This window comes from Lactuca saligna, chromosome 8, assembly GCF_052625555.1.
Source record: "Lactuca saligna cultivar CGN05327 chromosome 8, ASM5262555v1, whole genome shotgun sequence".
Lineage (NCBI taxonomy): Eukaryota > Viridiplantae > Streptophyta > Magnoliopsida > Asterales > Asteraceae > Lactuca > Lactuca saligna.
In genome coordinates, this window is record NC_136424.1 from 180,643,174 (window position 1) to 180,658,606 (window position 15,433).

Below are 15,433 nucleotides of genomic sequence, written 5' to 3' on the forward strand. Positions count from 1 at the left end.
CTACAACGTAAAAAAAATTAAAATTCCTATAATTCACAATGTCATGGATCCATTTAGAACAAGTTAAATTAACAAAATTGAATAAACATACATTCAATTTCATCTCAATGGTGTCATTCAAGCCACCTTTTTTACACAAACTCAAAGGTCTAGTTTTTTCTGGTGTATGATTCCCCAATTTCTCACTTTTTTAACCTAATGGTTATGACTTTCAATTTAATATCAGTTCTTGTTTTTCCCTATTTGATTTATTGATTCAAAAAGTTACACTAATTAATCAAACCTTTTATGGGATCTATACAAGAATAATGAAGGTTGTAACAAACATAACTAACACCAAACAATCATCTTGTAGCAAATCTCAACTTTTGAATTTCGTTTTATGTGAAAAATAAAAATAAAAAACTAAGAAAACGTATTACCATTTCTCATGGTTGAAAATCGAAGAGTTACAAGCAAAAGATAAAATATAACATGGCCAATGGCCACACTAATTCATCATCAAGAATTATTCAAAACACAAAATCACTACAACTCCTTTTAGTGGTGTGCCTTGGCTGCAGCTTTTCTTTGCGAATTTGCCTTTGACTGAAAAATCATTTGCACAAAAAATAGTTAATTTTAGGTTTTTGGTTAACCTGATACATAGAAAGGGGTATTTTGGTCTTTTGGGCATTAAAAGTTAAAAGCTTTAGTGCATATGTAGAAGAAAACAACTTATATATAAACGATGAAAATAAAGTTGCAATTTGTAAATGTTCAATTTAACGAGTAAAAAGTGATGTAATACCTTAAGGTATTTGAGCTTCAAGCTTCCATACACTAGTCCAACAGAAAAGGCAGATACACGAGCCACCTACAATAAAAAGATCCAGAATTTATAAAAACCTTTTAATGTAATAAGAAATCCTCAAACACCTATGTGCAATTTTAGGAATGATAGAATGAGGTAATGTAAAAACGAAAGATCTCTCAATTTGAAGAATAGCTGTTGACATTTAGAACCATTGCATTTCGCCCTCTTTCTCTATTTTCAATTAGTTGGTTTGAAAAACGAGGAAGAATCCATGGTGGAATAAGAACAATTTCACCCTCTTTCTCTATGTTCTAACTTTGTGAATCAGAGAGAAATCCTCAGCCCAAAAATCTGGCTTCGAATGACGACTAAACAGCAAAGTTTAAACTCTAAACTCTAAACACACAATTATCAATCGAAGAATTAATCAAGCAAATTGTAACTTTTCACTTGCGTATCGCATAAATTACATCTAGCAAGCGACAGGCGATAAGATCGATCGTTTTGTAGGGGAAAAAAGCATTTTATGCATCGAATCGATGAAAGTGAGATAGATGGGATTGTTACCAGAGCGAGCGTGCTGGTACCGGAGTAAGGACCGGGAGGTGGCGCCATCGGAGAAATGTGTAGAATCTGTTGACCGGCGAAATTGGAAGAAGAGCGCAACCTTCTCTAGATCTGGTATTATAAGCCCTAGGATTTGGTAGAGTCGACTCGAGGGGTTTGGTTTAGCTGAGAAAAGAGTTGCAATTGTCTGCGGTCGTGTTTATGGTAACGAATATGAGGGATAGGGCCAATAAGAACATTTTTTTTGGGCTAAGCCCAATCAAAATCCTAATATTTCAATATATACAACTCAATTTTTAGAAAATATTAAACATTATTTTCAAGTTTTTTTTAAAATAAAAGTCTTGATTATTTATAGAAACACAATAATATGTTATTTCATGTTAAAAGAAAAAAAAAAGAAATTTTTTCGTTAATTTGAACTAAAATGATCAAAAAAAACAAACAAACTTGAGATTAAAATGCAACTTTTCCGAAAATATTAGAACTTTCCTGATAATTTTCTGAATTTAGAAACATCCAAATATTATATTTCTCAATATAGATAACATATTTATTCTTTTTAACTTTATATTTGTCTATATTAATTTTTTATAATTTTTTTAGTAATTTATAATTAACTTTTATATTTTAGAATCATTACAAATAAAAAAGGAAATCATATTGATCGTATTACCCTTGAATCACAAAATTTTTTTGACCAAATTGCTCCACACCTTCGATCTGATCACCTACATTTATATAATACAAGGCTTCAAAGACACGCATGTTTCAAAGATTAAATCTCCTTCTCCATCTATTCAACATTAAATAAAGTCTTCGATGTTCTGGGACATGTAATTGAAGGCAGATTACACAATGTCAATAAGGAACGGTAGTCGAGCTCTCGTGGATTTGGTTGACATGGAACGAATGAGAATTTTGTAATTATAGTTCCTAGTTTCAGTTGTTTAATTGCAAGCGTTGGTGCTTGAATATATTCTAAGCAACAACAATAGTAGTATGAATCAAATTCTTTTTTAGTTGCAATTCCAAATGATTTTACATGATTAAGAATTATGTAATTGTTCAAAGGTATCCTTTTTCATATTTTAGTTAGGTTTGATACTTTTATCATAACTTATTTGATTCAAAACTCGTACTAAAATGATTTGGTTCCGAATCCGGCAACAAATTCCAACATCAAAACAGAAATAACAATGATCTTTTAAATTAACGACTAGAATAACAATGTACTTTTCAGGTAGCAGTGCATTTTGAAACAACCAGAAATAGCAATGTATTATAAAAAATAACATTTTCATTTGACTTGGCAACAAAAAAAAAAGGTAGTGTAATAGTGAAAACCACATAAAGTATAGGAAAAACATTTAATTTTCATAACATATTTTAGAATATCATACATAAAGGGTAATAGACAAACTAAAACTACAATTAAAATACATAATAGACAAACTAAAACTACAATTAAAATACACTAGTTCATATAAGAAAATGATGAGAAAATAATAATAATAATAATAATAATAATAATAATAATAATAATAATATATTTAATTTTAGAATCATTGAGAAATTGGACCTTTTTTCATAAATGGAAAAAGCCATCATTATGATATTCCAAATTTTTTACTTATGTAATCTATGAAGATATATTTAAACATCAAAAGTTATATATATATATATATATATATATATATATATATATATATATATATATATATATATATATATATATATATATATATATATATATTCAGGTTCATTTGAAACCATTCTAATTTTGTGAGACCGTAACACCAAATCTAAAAATAATTTTAAAATGCAAAATAAATGGAAAAATATAAAAATTCTTTTTTTAAATATTATTTTCGGAACTTAAATTAACTAAAAAAAATTAAAAAATAAATAAATAAATAAATAAAATATCGTTTTTTTTTAAATATGTGAAATATTCTAATAGAATATTACACTAACATATTCTAAAAAATAATTTTAAAATGCAAAATAAATGAAAAAATCTAAACATTCTTTTTTTAAATATTACTTTCGGAACTTGAATTAACTAAAAAATAATAAAAAAAATAAAAATAAAATCCCATTTTTTTTTAAAAATACGTGAAATATTCTAAAAAATAATTTTAAAATGCAAAATAAATGGAAAAATCCAAAAATTCTTTTTTTTTTTTAAATATTATTTTCGGAACTTGAATTAACTAAAAAATAAAAAAAAATTTTAATTCAAATTCCAAAAATAATATTTAAAAAAAGAATTTTTGGATTTTTCCATTTATTTTGCATTTTAAAATTATTTTTTAGAATATGTACAGTGTAATATTCTATTAAAATATCACATATTTTTCAAAAAAAAAAACGGGATTTTTTTTTAGTTAATTCAAGTTCCGAAAATAATATTTAAAAAAATGATTTTTAGATTTTTCCATTTATTTTGCATTTTAAAATTATTTTTTAGAATATGTACAGTGTAATATTCTATTAGAATATTTCACGTATTTTTCAAAAAAAATGGTATTATTTTTTATTTTATGTTGTTTATTATTTTTATTTGTTTTAGTTAATTCAAGTTCCGAAAATAATATTTAAAAAAAGAATTTTTATATTTTTCCATTTATATTGCATTTTAAAATTATTTTTTAGAATATGTCAGTGCAATATTCTATTAGAATATTTCAAGTATTTTTAAAAAAAAAACGTGATTTTTTTGATTTTTTTTATTTTTTATTTTTTTTAGTTAATTCAAGTTTCGAAAATAATATTTAAAATAAGAATTTTTGGATTTTTTCATTTATTTTGCATTTTAAAATTATTTTTAGACTTGGTCTCACAAAATTAAAATGGTCTCAAATGAACCTGAACGTGTATATATATATATATATATATATATATATATATATATATATATATATATATATATATATATATATATATATATATATATATATATATATATATATATGTATGTATGTAGTGGTGTTGATTCTGATGGCATATGCAGAATTAGAAATATCTAGTGAATCATCATGTAAAATTCAATAACACAAGGAGTAAATAAATCTTTGTAAGCTCTTATTAGATCTAGAAAGATTATACAAATGAGTTTGTATAGAATTTCTCTCTCTAGTCTAACACTCCAAAATGGACTCTTACATAATGGGAGTCACTCACTTCCTATATATATATATATATATATATATATATATATATATATATATATATATATATATATATATATATATATATATATATATATATATATATAATGCTAGTGTCAATACGAAGTGGAAGTTCCAAGTTTATCAATTTTGTTTAGATTTGTACTATTTAATGACCAAAGTGCATGCAAAAATATTATCATGCTTGTATCGTGAATCCACTTGTAAATTGTTGATTAACTATGTGTTTATGTGTTTATGTATATAATATATGAGTCATTAGATTAAGTGTTTCTATGTTTTAAGACGAACTCAATTCACCCCATATTTACTGCATCCCAATAACCTAAATCCATATATCATGCACTAATAACCTTTTTTTAGAAAAGATTTTCTTCACTAATTCTTACAATGAATTTCTTAATTTAGTAAAAGAAAATCTACAACCATCTATGTAACCTTGTTGTCCTTGCATCTCACTTGCATACACTAAGAACAAAATTCCTTTTCGAACCATTTAACACCGTATTAACCCTATACATAAAACTTTTTTTATAGAAATGGGTCATGTACAAGAAAACTGCTTTACATAAATGGTCCTTGTGTAGAAAACTTTTTGTATAGAATTGGTCCCTGTGCAAAAAACTTGTTTACAGAAATGGTTCAAGTATATAAAAATGTTTTAAAGAAATGGTCCATGTACATTGCTAGAGAGTTGCCTCTCGCCTTTCTCATGCCTTCCCTCTTGTTCTTTGTGCATTGTGTTACATACACTTGTATATTGATCTTGAAATGTGAAATTAATAACATTGTTTGAAAGAAAGAGTGACAAATTAAGCACGAGATAAGGTGGCACATGAAAGACCCCAACTTTCGTATTTCTGAAAGACCCAAACTTTCATACTATTCCAACATTACTCTTAAGTTACTTCCTCAAAACATGCAACATGCATATTTATAAATCAATATTTTATATTGATAAAGTGATTACAAAAGATTGGATACCAACCGACTAAGTTTTATTACATTACATATCTACCCAAGAATCTGTTATTCATATACATCAATGAACATTAAATACAGAGAAATAGTATTAACTATTCTAAATCTTTCAGCAGTATAAAACTATACTGGATACTCATCACCTGCAATTGATAAACATTGAGAGGGATAAGCGATAACGCTTAGTGAATTCAATAAATAGATACAATATAATCTTATGCCTTATATATACCAATATGACAGAAACAAAGAGGAACAAGAACAACAATAGCATATGCATATCATATGTCAGGCTTTCAATATCAACTCAAGATTTGATTCAAAGATTTACGATCAATGAGACATAACAATTTCAATATTTGATATGCATCAATAAAGCTTTAGCCCAAATGGCACAGAAGACATACAATTTCTGATTAACATTTTGGTAGATTTCAGGCTTATTGCCCTGTCTAACCATTTGCCAATACCATAGAATAGAGGTCATTCTCTTACGGAGTCATGCTCTATATGGTCAGAGGCTACATACTAGTCCTATCTAACCTTCTACCAATGCCATAGAATAGAAGTCATTCTCTTACGAGACATGTTCTACATGGCCAGAGGCTACATACCAGTACCACCGTGAATCTAAGTCCTTTCACTGATCATATGGTCAAATGTATAACTTTGCTACAAATATAGCATGAAAAAACAACACGAGATAATAACACGGAAAAAGCACATAGCACATATAACACATAACATACAATTGTTCCTATATGTTGCAATCACCTTGAAATAACCGGGGGTTAAAATAGTAATTTGAGTAGCATTTCGGCTCCAAATATGACTTTATTCGTTGAAAACCGGGAGATTTATTGAAAAACCGGGCTCTGCAAATGTAGAGCTTCAAAACCGAAAAAATAAATTTTTTGGGCTTCTCGAGAACTTCAGGGCATGTTTCGGGCGTTGGAAATAATCCCGGGGCTTCGAGGGAAGTTGATTTGCAAGAAATATTGATTTTGGGGTAAAAAGTGGCAATTTTCAAAGTTTACCCGGTCGATCTCGTAGCCACTATATATAGCTGTGAGAGTCAGATCCGAAGCAAGGAAGGAGAGGCACGTGGCTCATATCTTCGGCCGAAGGAAGAACACACGGCAGAAGCAGCAAAGGCCAGTGAGGCTCGTATGCGAGGGTCGGATGCCTGCTGGCTCGGCTCGGACGGCGACACGCGTCGCACCTCGGACGCGTCATAACTTCGGAAGCAATGAGTCACTGTACACGTGTCGGAGTCTCGACTGTACAACGCATCAGTGATGCAGCTACTTCGGACACGCGGCCTACTCGGATCGAGGGTGACGTGGCTGGTTCCGAATAAGGCTTATCCATGCGAATTTCTCGGAAATTGAGCCCAAATCTTCTAAAATCCATAACTTTCTCATACGGGCTCCGTATTTGACGTTCTTTATATGCATGCGTAGGCGGGAATATAATCTACAACTTTCGTTTAGACTTCGTCGGCTAATTTTGAATTTATTTTTAATAATTAATATTTTTAACAGACCGGGATAGGAAAATCTGTTTAAAATTCATAACTTATTCATCCGACGTCCGTTTTCTTCAGACTTTTTACTGTTGTAATACTATTGACGAGACCTTTGATTCTTGTTTAGGTTGTGTTGGTTAAATATCGCTCGATCTTTATTTCGAGTTTTTAGCTGTTTACCGTTATTCAGAAACTTAGAAAATGCATAACTTCTTCGTACGAAGTCAGATTGAAAAGTTCTTTATATGAAAGTTCATTAATTTCATGAGTTCTACAACTTTCATTTGGATCACTAAGGCTAAAAAGTAGTGTATCGAAAACTCTTTTTTTTACGCGAATTAGTGTATGTCGGATTTGTCGCGGATCTTCGATTGGTAATAACTTCTTCGTTATAAATCGGATTTCGACGAGGTTTTCACCTAAACTTTTCTAACGAGATTCTTTACAACATTAAATAACAAAGTTTCACTTATTTCAATCTTTATATTTTTTCTAAAATTTCACTATTTGGCTTTTAATTGGAATCTCATAAGACTTCCAATATTTTCCGAGTGATTCTAAACATAGTTTTATTTTATTCTAGTAAAACTATCTGTTAGAACTCAACACTCAATATTATATAATATTTCATAATATGATTCACTTTTAATAATTACATAACACGATTTCAAAACGTGTATGTTACAGCACACATAATGACTGGAAAATGAATAAAGAGTATAACTCCATAAACTTATTGTGTCCCCTCTCCTACATGTCTCTATTTTCTTAGGCTGTGTTTGATTTGCATCGGACTGAGTCGGATCAGACATTTTTGGCTGACTTGGTCAGCTAAAAGTGGGTAAACCAATTTTGGGTGTCTAACTCGATAAGAAATTGTGAATTAGCTGACTGAGAAAGGAAGAAATTTCTTTCAATTATGTCATTGTCCTACCCCTAATCTTTCTGCACCTCTTATGTTCTCATCAGGAACGCCTTCTCCATAAAGCCACACCCTTTTTCTTCCTCAAAATCAATCACACTCCCACCAAATTCCCAGCTTCTCCTTCGGCTTCGTATTCTCCATCAATCAAAAAAAAGCTTACGATTTTCTTCCTAAATATTTTTTTTCCTAATTGTTAAAAAAAGCTTCTCCTTGCCTTTGATTGATTCTTTGATCGTCGGTCACTTGAAGAAACAAAATAAAGTGAATCAAGTGAGTTCCATTTTCAAATACCCATCCTTAAGGTTGATATGAATTATTGCACTCTAAGTATTTGTCAAAATGCCTCAACCAAATTTCTATTTTTTCTTGCCTTGCTGAAATTGTTTTCATTTTAATTTAAAATTTTTATATCCATGGAAAAGTTTCTTATACAATATTTTCTTTTAATTGTTTGTAAAATCGTTAATAGGATTTAATTATTAAATTACTTATAGATTTTAGCTTATTAAAATTTATTAAAACAATAATTTAGGTAAATTTCATATCTCGAAAGTTTATGAAGAATATATATAATATTAACTTAAAATTATAATAGGGTATAATGGTAAATTAATAAAAACGAATATTTGAAATGATTGTATACAATAGCAAGGTAAAATGTTCATTTTACATCGGTTATCACATTGTAACGTATGCAATTTTAGGTATATCCCTTTTTAACCCTTGGTTGTAAATCCTTTTCACTTTGGTTCCTAGCCGAGTACGTTGGGCGTACTCTATGAATACGTTGGGTGCATTTGCTCGCTGGTTGGACGTAGAGGCACCCATATACATGGGAGTATGTTGGGTGTACGTTAAGCAGGGGCAGACCCTAATTTTTAGGGTTTATGCCGCATTTAAACAACTTATGTTGCTTTGTGGGCTACCTCTACTTCTCCAAACCCTAAGAATGAAACCCTAACCTTCATTGAGAGTTTATGAGCCTTTGTGTGATTTTTTGTGGTGTTTTTGTACCTCTTGAAGGAAGTGAAGCTTTGGTGGACATGGAGCTTAAAGATCCAGGATCTTTATCAACTTTGCAAGCTATTTGAGGTATAAAGCTCCTAACTTGATGGGTCCTTATTTTAGATCTAGTTTAGGGATTTATTTGTGCATTTTTTGGGTCCTTTAAGCCATGCTTGGGAGTATGGGCTACTCCATAAGATTGGGGTGTTAGATCTTGGTTTATCTGAGGTCATTTGTTCATAAAAATGCAACCTTGATGTCTTATTTCGATCCATGCATGATTTAGGGCTCTTAATATGGGTCTTAATGGTAAAAATTGATTGTTAGGTCCTTTTGAGCCATGCAAAGGCTCCAAGTTAAGAACTTTATGGATTAGGACGTTCTTTTAGATTTGAATCTAAAATTTGGATGCTTGAATGCAAGTATTAAGCACTTAAGGAAAAAGTGCTTAATAGGCATGTACATTAGGCGTACTCAAGAGTATGCTACACATACATGCATGTGTTCACGACCATGCATGCAACCAATATGCAAGGCGTACGTCTGGTACGCGTAGCGTACCAAGCATGGAGTGGGCTTTTGTGTTTTGGGCCATTTTTATAATAGTGGAGTTTGGGCCTTATTGGGTCATCAACCCTTTTTATTTTAGGCTATTGTTAGGCTCTGGTTTTTCTTATGTTCGAGCCCAAAATCGATTTTGGGTATCTCTTAGAGCTTTGGGCAATATTAGGCTTTTTGGTGCTATTGTATTGGGCCTTGGATTTCAGGCCAAGTGGGAAAAGGGTAAAATGGACTTTTACCATAAGTGTTGGACAACTGGACTAGGATTTCAGTTGTGGGTTGTGGACCAATTATTAATTAGGTATTATTTGATGATATTATTTGATGATGTTAGCGTGGGGATTTTACGGATCAGCAGTGTAACATCCTAAAAATTTCAACCAATTAAAGCTTTTTAAACAACCCATTTACTAATAAAAGTGTACACAAAGACATTGTTTCCAAAAACATTATTTATATTCAGTGTCTCCCAAGATCAATCTCATAAAATCAGGATGTGTACGGTTACACCATCGCCTCGCCACAATTCTCTTAATTACCTGAAACCATAACCAAAATAGTAAGCACAAAGCTTAGTGAGTTCCCCCAAAGTACTACCACAAAATCAGATAACCTATAAAAAATAACAGCATGCAATGGGTCCACAGCTAAAAGATTGGATTACCCCTAAGCCCACAATATGAATTTGGCTTACCTATCAGGTCCGCAACTGTCACAATTAGCGGTTTAGCTAGGAAATTCTATTCTTGTGTAACCATCTGGTATGTGCATATTTAGTGTGTATTAAGTGTAGTTTTTTTATTCATATATTAGCTAAATTGTTGCATATTATGGACAAAAGGTACTTAAAAGTGTTAAATTATGTTTTTCAGTCCAAAGATGAAGCTCGGAAGCGAAAGGAAGCAAGAGAAGCGGTTAGGAGCTCAAGAGTGGAATGAAGAAGGAAAACACCTAGAAACAGGCTTCTACTCGTCGACTCGGGCATGGACTCGACGAGTCCGGTCGCGGAATCAGAAGGATAATGATTCGGAAGTCAAGATAGTTATCGCAATACGAAGAATGTGAGAGGGACTCGACGAGTCACCATATGACTCGACGAGTCGGAACGCATATTTAAAGATAACTCCACAAATCGAGAGGGGGGATTTCTGGAAAGTTTCAGAAGTGCTTAGCTGCGAATAAGAAGCCAGAAGAACCCTAGAAGTCGACCAAGGAAGCTAGAATCCAATTCCGGGAGTAATTAAGGCATAATTTCATCATTCTACTTATTTCTTTTGTTTTGTCAACATGATTAAGAAACTTGAACTTATTTGTTTGCTGTTATTTACCTTAGTTATGAACTAAATTCTTTAGACTTATGTTTGGGAATACAAAGTTGACAATATGGTTTGATTGATTGGTAGGATTAATTCCAAGTTGGTGAATTATTGTTATTTTAGCTTGCTAAAGAACCTTGTGTATGAATGATAATTAATTTTCTGTTAATAGGAAGATAATTGATTAGCTTGAACATCTATTGATTATCAACCTCATATGATATGTGACCACTATACCATATGTCTAGAATTAATGAATATGAAACTAGGATTAATAAGGAAATTGAGTAAATTCATGTGCAAGCTTGTAAGATGACCATCAAACAAGAGGTTAATTAAGAATAATGAATTAATTAGCTATTGCAAGTCTAACTTAACCCGAATAATTAATCTAGTAAATATAATTAAATTAAGCAATTGGCCACTGTTTGAATTAGTTTATTTGCTAAGGATTAGGGTAGTGAACATAAACCTAATCACTTGAATCGGTAACCAACGAAAGAATTAATCCATTGCACTATTACCTTAAAATCAACCATAAAGTTAACCGAGTTGAACTAAACAGAAGTTCCTTTCCCATTATTGAATCTAGTTAAATTGTCATTTTCTAGTCTTAAATTAGTTTTAGTTAGTAAGTTTCTAGTCTTGTAAAACTAGAGAAAAACCCCTTTTTGCTTAATCAACTTAGATAGGATTAGTTTTTAATTTAATTTGCCGTTCCCTGTGTTCGATACCCTGCTTATTTAGCTATACCACAATTGATAAGTTCACTGCCTTTTGTGTGTTATTTGATAATTAAAGTAGGATTAAAACTAAGTGAGTTTTACACACATCAAGTTTTTGGTGCCGTTGCCGGGGAACGGTTCTAAAATTAGCATTAAAATTCTAATTCAATCGATCCTTTGTGTAAGATTTATCTTACACAAAGTTAATTTCTGTTTACTTTTTGTTTAAGTTCTTAGGTTAAAAAAAAAAAAAAAAAAAAAAAAAAACGCTGATTTTAACTTGAACTCGCCGAGTGCATTCGCCCCGACTCGGCGAGTACAACGCTGAATCAGATTTAAATTTTTGTTCTTTTTTACGTGTTTTGTTTTGTTTTTTGTTTTGTTTGCAGTTGGTTCATGACCCGAGGATCTGCTACGCCTCTAGTTCCCCCTCTTGAAGATCCGGAAACCGCATTAAGAAGAAACAAGGGCAAAACCGTTGGAGAAACCGCTTCTTCAAAGAACTCACCACTCAAAAACCTCAAATCCGTTTTTAGCAAGAAGAGGAGCAGCAAATCAGGAGCATCCAGTGCATCGTTGACAACCGAAGACCCGATCCCAAAAGACACCGACTACGAGACCGAGGAACAAAGCGAGCACACATCCGAGTTTGAAGACGATTTAGCCACCGCTATGGCTAATATTGACGAAATCCCCATGGGGGAGTGGAAGAAAAGGATGCGTGATGACACCGGCCCGGGACTTGTGCAACCCGCAATTCCCGCTACCGCTACGTTTGAACTAAAGGGCCATATTCTCGCTCAACTCAAGGAGATACCTTTTCACGGGAGAGATCATGAAGACGCCTATAAGCACTTGGATGAAGTGAATGATGTGGCGGATTACTTCAATGTACCTAATGTACCCCGCGAGATCCAGCTACTACGCATGCTTCCTGTCGCATTTAAAGGAGCTGCAAAGGATTGGTTGAAGTCACTCCCTCCCGGATCGGTTACCACATGGGTCAAAATGAAAGAAGAGTTCATATATCATTTCTGCCCACCTTCCAAGATAGCCAAGCTAAAGAAAGCCATTGCCAACTTCGAGCAACAACCCGGAGAATCTCTTTATGAAGCTTGGGAAAGATACAAGAGCCTACTTAGAAATTGCCCCCACCATGATCTTAATAGCCAACAAGAGGTCTCTATCTTTTATGATGGAGTCAATGTCACCACAAGGCAACTACTCGATTCACAAGGCCCGCTCACCCGAAATCCACCTCCAGAAATAAAGGAGTTAATTGAAGAATTCTACAGGCACTCTAGAGAATACCACAACCCGAGGAATGAAGTGAGTCGTGGAGCAGTAAACTCGGTAAACGATGGCATGGCGGCGGTGATAGCTAAACTCGATAGCCTAGACCGAAGAATGACGAAAATGGATCAAACGATCCATGCTATTAGAGTTGGATGCGAAAATTGTGGCGGCCCCCATCTTACCAAGGATTGTGATCAAGACGAAAATGGAAATAAAAAGGCTCAAGTATTCTATTCCAGTGGCGATAGATACGATGAAGACTGAAGGAAACTGAAAAAGGAATGGCTCCCATACGAAGAGTATAAAAAGGCTAAGGAGGAGAAATACAAACAGAGGGAGAGGGGATATTATCAAAAGGAAGAGCCAGTGACGGAAAAGAAGGCGACCTTAGAAGATATACTTACAAGATTCATAACCGCGTCCGAGAAAAGACATAATGATCATGATGTGACAATGCAAGAAACCAGAAACATGTTGAGGAATAAGCAAGCTTCCATTCTCAACATTGAGAAACAGCTAGGACAACTTGCACATCAAGTGAACAAAAGAAGACCGGGCCAACTTCCGAGCGACACCGAGCCCAATCCAAGAAATGAGAACGTGAGCGCAATAACTTCCAGAAGTGAAGAAAAATGCACAGAAGCACAAAGGATCTCCATGAAGAAGGTAGACAAGGTAGAAGAACCGGAGCCAGCTAAACCCGACCCGACTCGCCGAGTCACTCCTGTGGACTCGACGAGTCCATGCGAAAAAGAGAAACCCATCAATTCTTCGAAACCTTATAAGCCTCCACTGCCATACCCAACCAAAGCCATGCCTGCAGAAAAAGTTGAAGCATACAAAACCTTCATGAATCATGTTAACGCTCTACAAGTTAATGTGCCATTCGTGGAAACAATACTTCAAACGCTTAAATACTTCAACTTGCTTAAGGGCCTTTTTGCTGCTAGGAAGGATTTGGCTGAAGTTGCAGAAGTCTTGATGAGTGAACTACCTAAAAAGAAGGGTGATCCCGACAATATGGTGATTCCGTGCCAATTTGGTAATGAGATCCTCACACGAGCATTGGCTGACTCGGGGGCAAGCATCAATATGATGCCTTTGTCATTCTATAAGAAGATGAATCTACCAGAACCAAAACCAGTGCATATGAAGATCCATTTGGCGGACAAGACAATAATCCATCCAAAAGGCTTTTGCGAAGATCTCCTTATAGAAGTTGACAAGTTCATATTCCCCGTAGACTTCGTGGTTGTTGATATGGAAGAAGACCCCGAAATTCCAATTATTTTGGGAAGGTCCTTCTTGAACACCGCGTGTGCCTTAATTGATATAAGTGAGTCTACATTGACATTGAGAGTGGGTGATGAGGTTGTGAAGTTTAAAGCTATTCCAGAAATCAAGCAAGAAGAGAAAAAGATTGAAGAAGTCTCAATGATCCAATTGGATGATGAGATATTAGAAAAAGAGCTTGCACATTTGATGAAAGAAGATCCAAGCAAGTTTGTGAGGCACTCTGAAGAAGAAGGAGATGTTAACAAGGACTTGGAAGAATTGGAAAAGCTACTGGAAGGAGCCCACTCAGAAGAAACCCAAGATTCTAGGGAATTCGTACCGACTCGCCGAGTCACTTCAATGGACTCAACGAGTCCAGTCGATTTGGGCAAACACTTGGCCGGCCTGGATCTGCTTGTTACTAGTCCTTCACAAACCTTAGATTTCAGCAATATACAGGAGTTTTTAGAAGAACAAACAGCAAAAAAGGGAAAGGAAAGGGGAGTTCAATACGCCAATGTTGCATGTCTTGATACGGTCAAATTCGAGGAAGGGTTAAGCACGGGAAAGGATGCAGGAATAAAGGAAAGGAAGGAGGAAGCTGATCACCAATTCACCACTAAACCTAGAGCACGGACCATCATGGAATGTGAAGTTATTAAATTTAAAGAAAAGGAGGTTCAAGAGACGGTGAAAAAGAAGGGGGTGAAGAAGAAAAAGAGGAAAAGGCAGGCCCAAGCAGCTAAAGATGAAGCAATGAAAAGAAAAAGAGATGAATTAAAAAGGGCTTACAAGAAAAAGATCCACGCTTACAAGACCAAGTACAAATCACAAAAAGTTAGGCGTGCGTTACTGATGCTCGAAGATGACAAAACGTAGATGGGAAGGAGTCTAGCTCATGACTCCTCAAAAAGAAGCGCTTGGCGGGAGGCAATCCGTTATATAGAGTTTGCTTTCTTTTACTTTTTAGTCTTCTTTTTATTTTTCTTTTTATTTTCCCTTCGTTTTTATTCTTAATCTTCCAAATCATCGGGCATGTCTGCTTGAGAGTGTGCATAGCCTAAGTGTGGGGTGAAATGATTCATAATAAACAGAAAATTTTGAAAATTATGCAAATTTTTAAATGACTCGCCGAGTCTGACCATGACTCGACGAGTCTACATGGATTTCAGAAAAGCATTTGACTTCGCGACCAGACTCGCCGAGTCTGACCACGACTCGACGAGTCGGTCTTATTTACAGAAAAAAAAATAATTTCAAAATT

At 33.6% G+C, this 15,433-nt stretch overlaps 1 protein-coding gene across 1 annotated transcript; it reads right to left on the reverse strand.

Annotated features, from left to right (window-relative positions):
- Positions 1 to 398: 398 nt before the first annotated feature.
- On the reverse strand, positions 399 to 1,541 carry LOC145008162 (uncharacterized). The gene is made up of 3 exons (XM_078966783.1): positions 1,364 to 1,541; positions 791 to 856; positions 399 to 588 (listed from the first exon to the last, which is right to left on the reverse strand). Exons 1-3 carry the CDS (start codon positions 1,409 to 1,411, stop codon positions 541 to 543), a joined length of 162 nt encoding a protein of 53 aa, XP_078822909.1. The 5' UTR covers positions 1,412 to 1,541; the 3' UTR covers positions 399 to 540.
- Positions 1,542 to 15,433: the final 13,892 nt, after the last annotated feature.

Excerpts from the sequence above, each read along its gene's own strand:
- LOC145008162 (XM_078966783.1), bottom strand. The coding sequence starts at position 1,411 with ATGGCGCCACCTCCCGGTCCTTACTCCGGTACCAGCACGCTCGCTCTG. Across the intron at positions 857-1,363 it reads GTACCAGCACGCTCGCTCTG|GTGGCTCGTGTATCTGCCTT; the intron begins GTAACAATCCCA and ends TTTTTATTGTAG. Across the intron at positions 589-790 it reads TGAAGCTCAAATACCTTAAG|TCAAAGGCAAATTCGCAAAG; the intron begins GTATTACATCAC and ends ATGATTTTTCAG.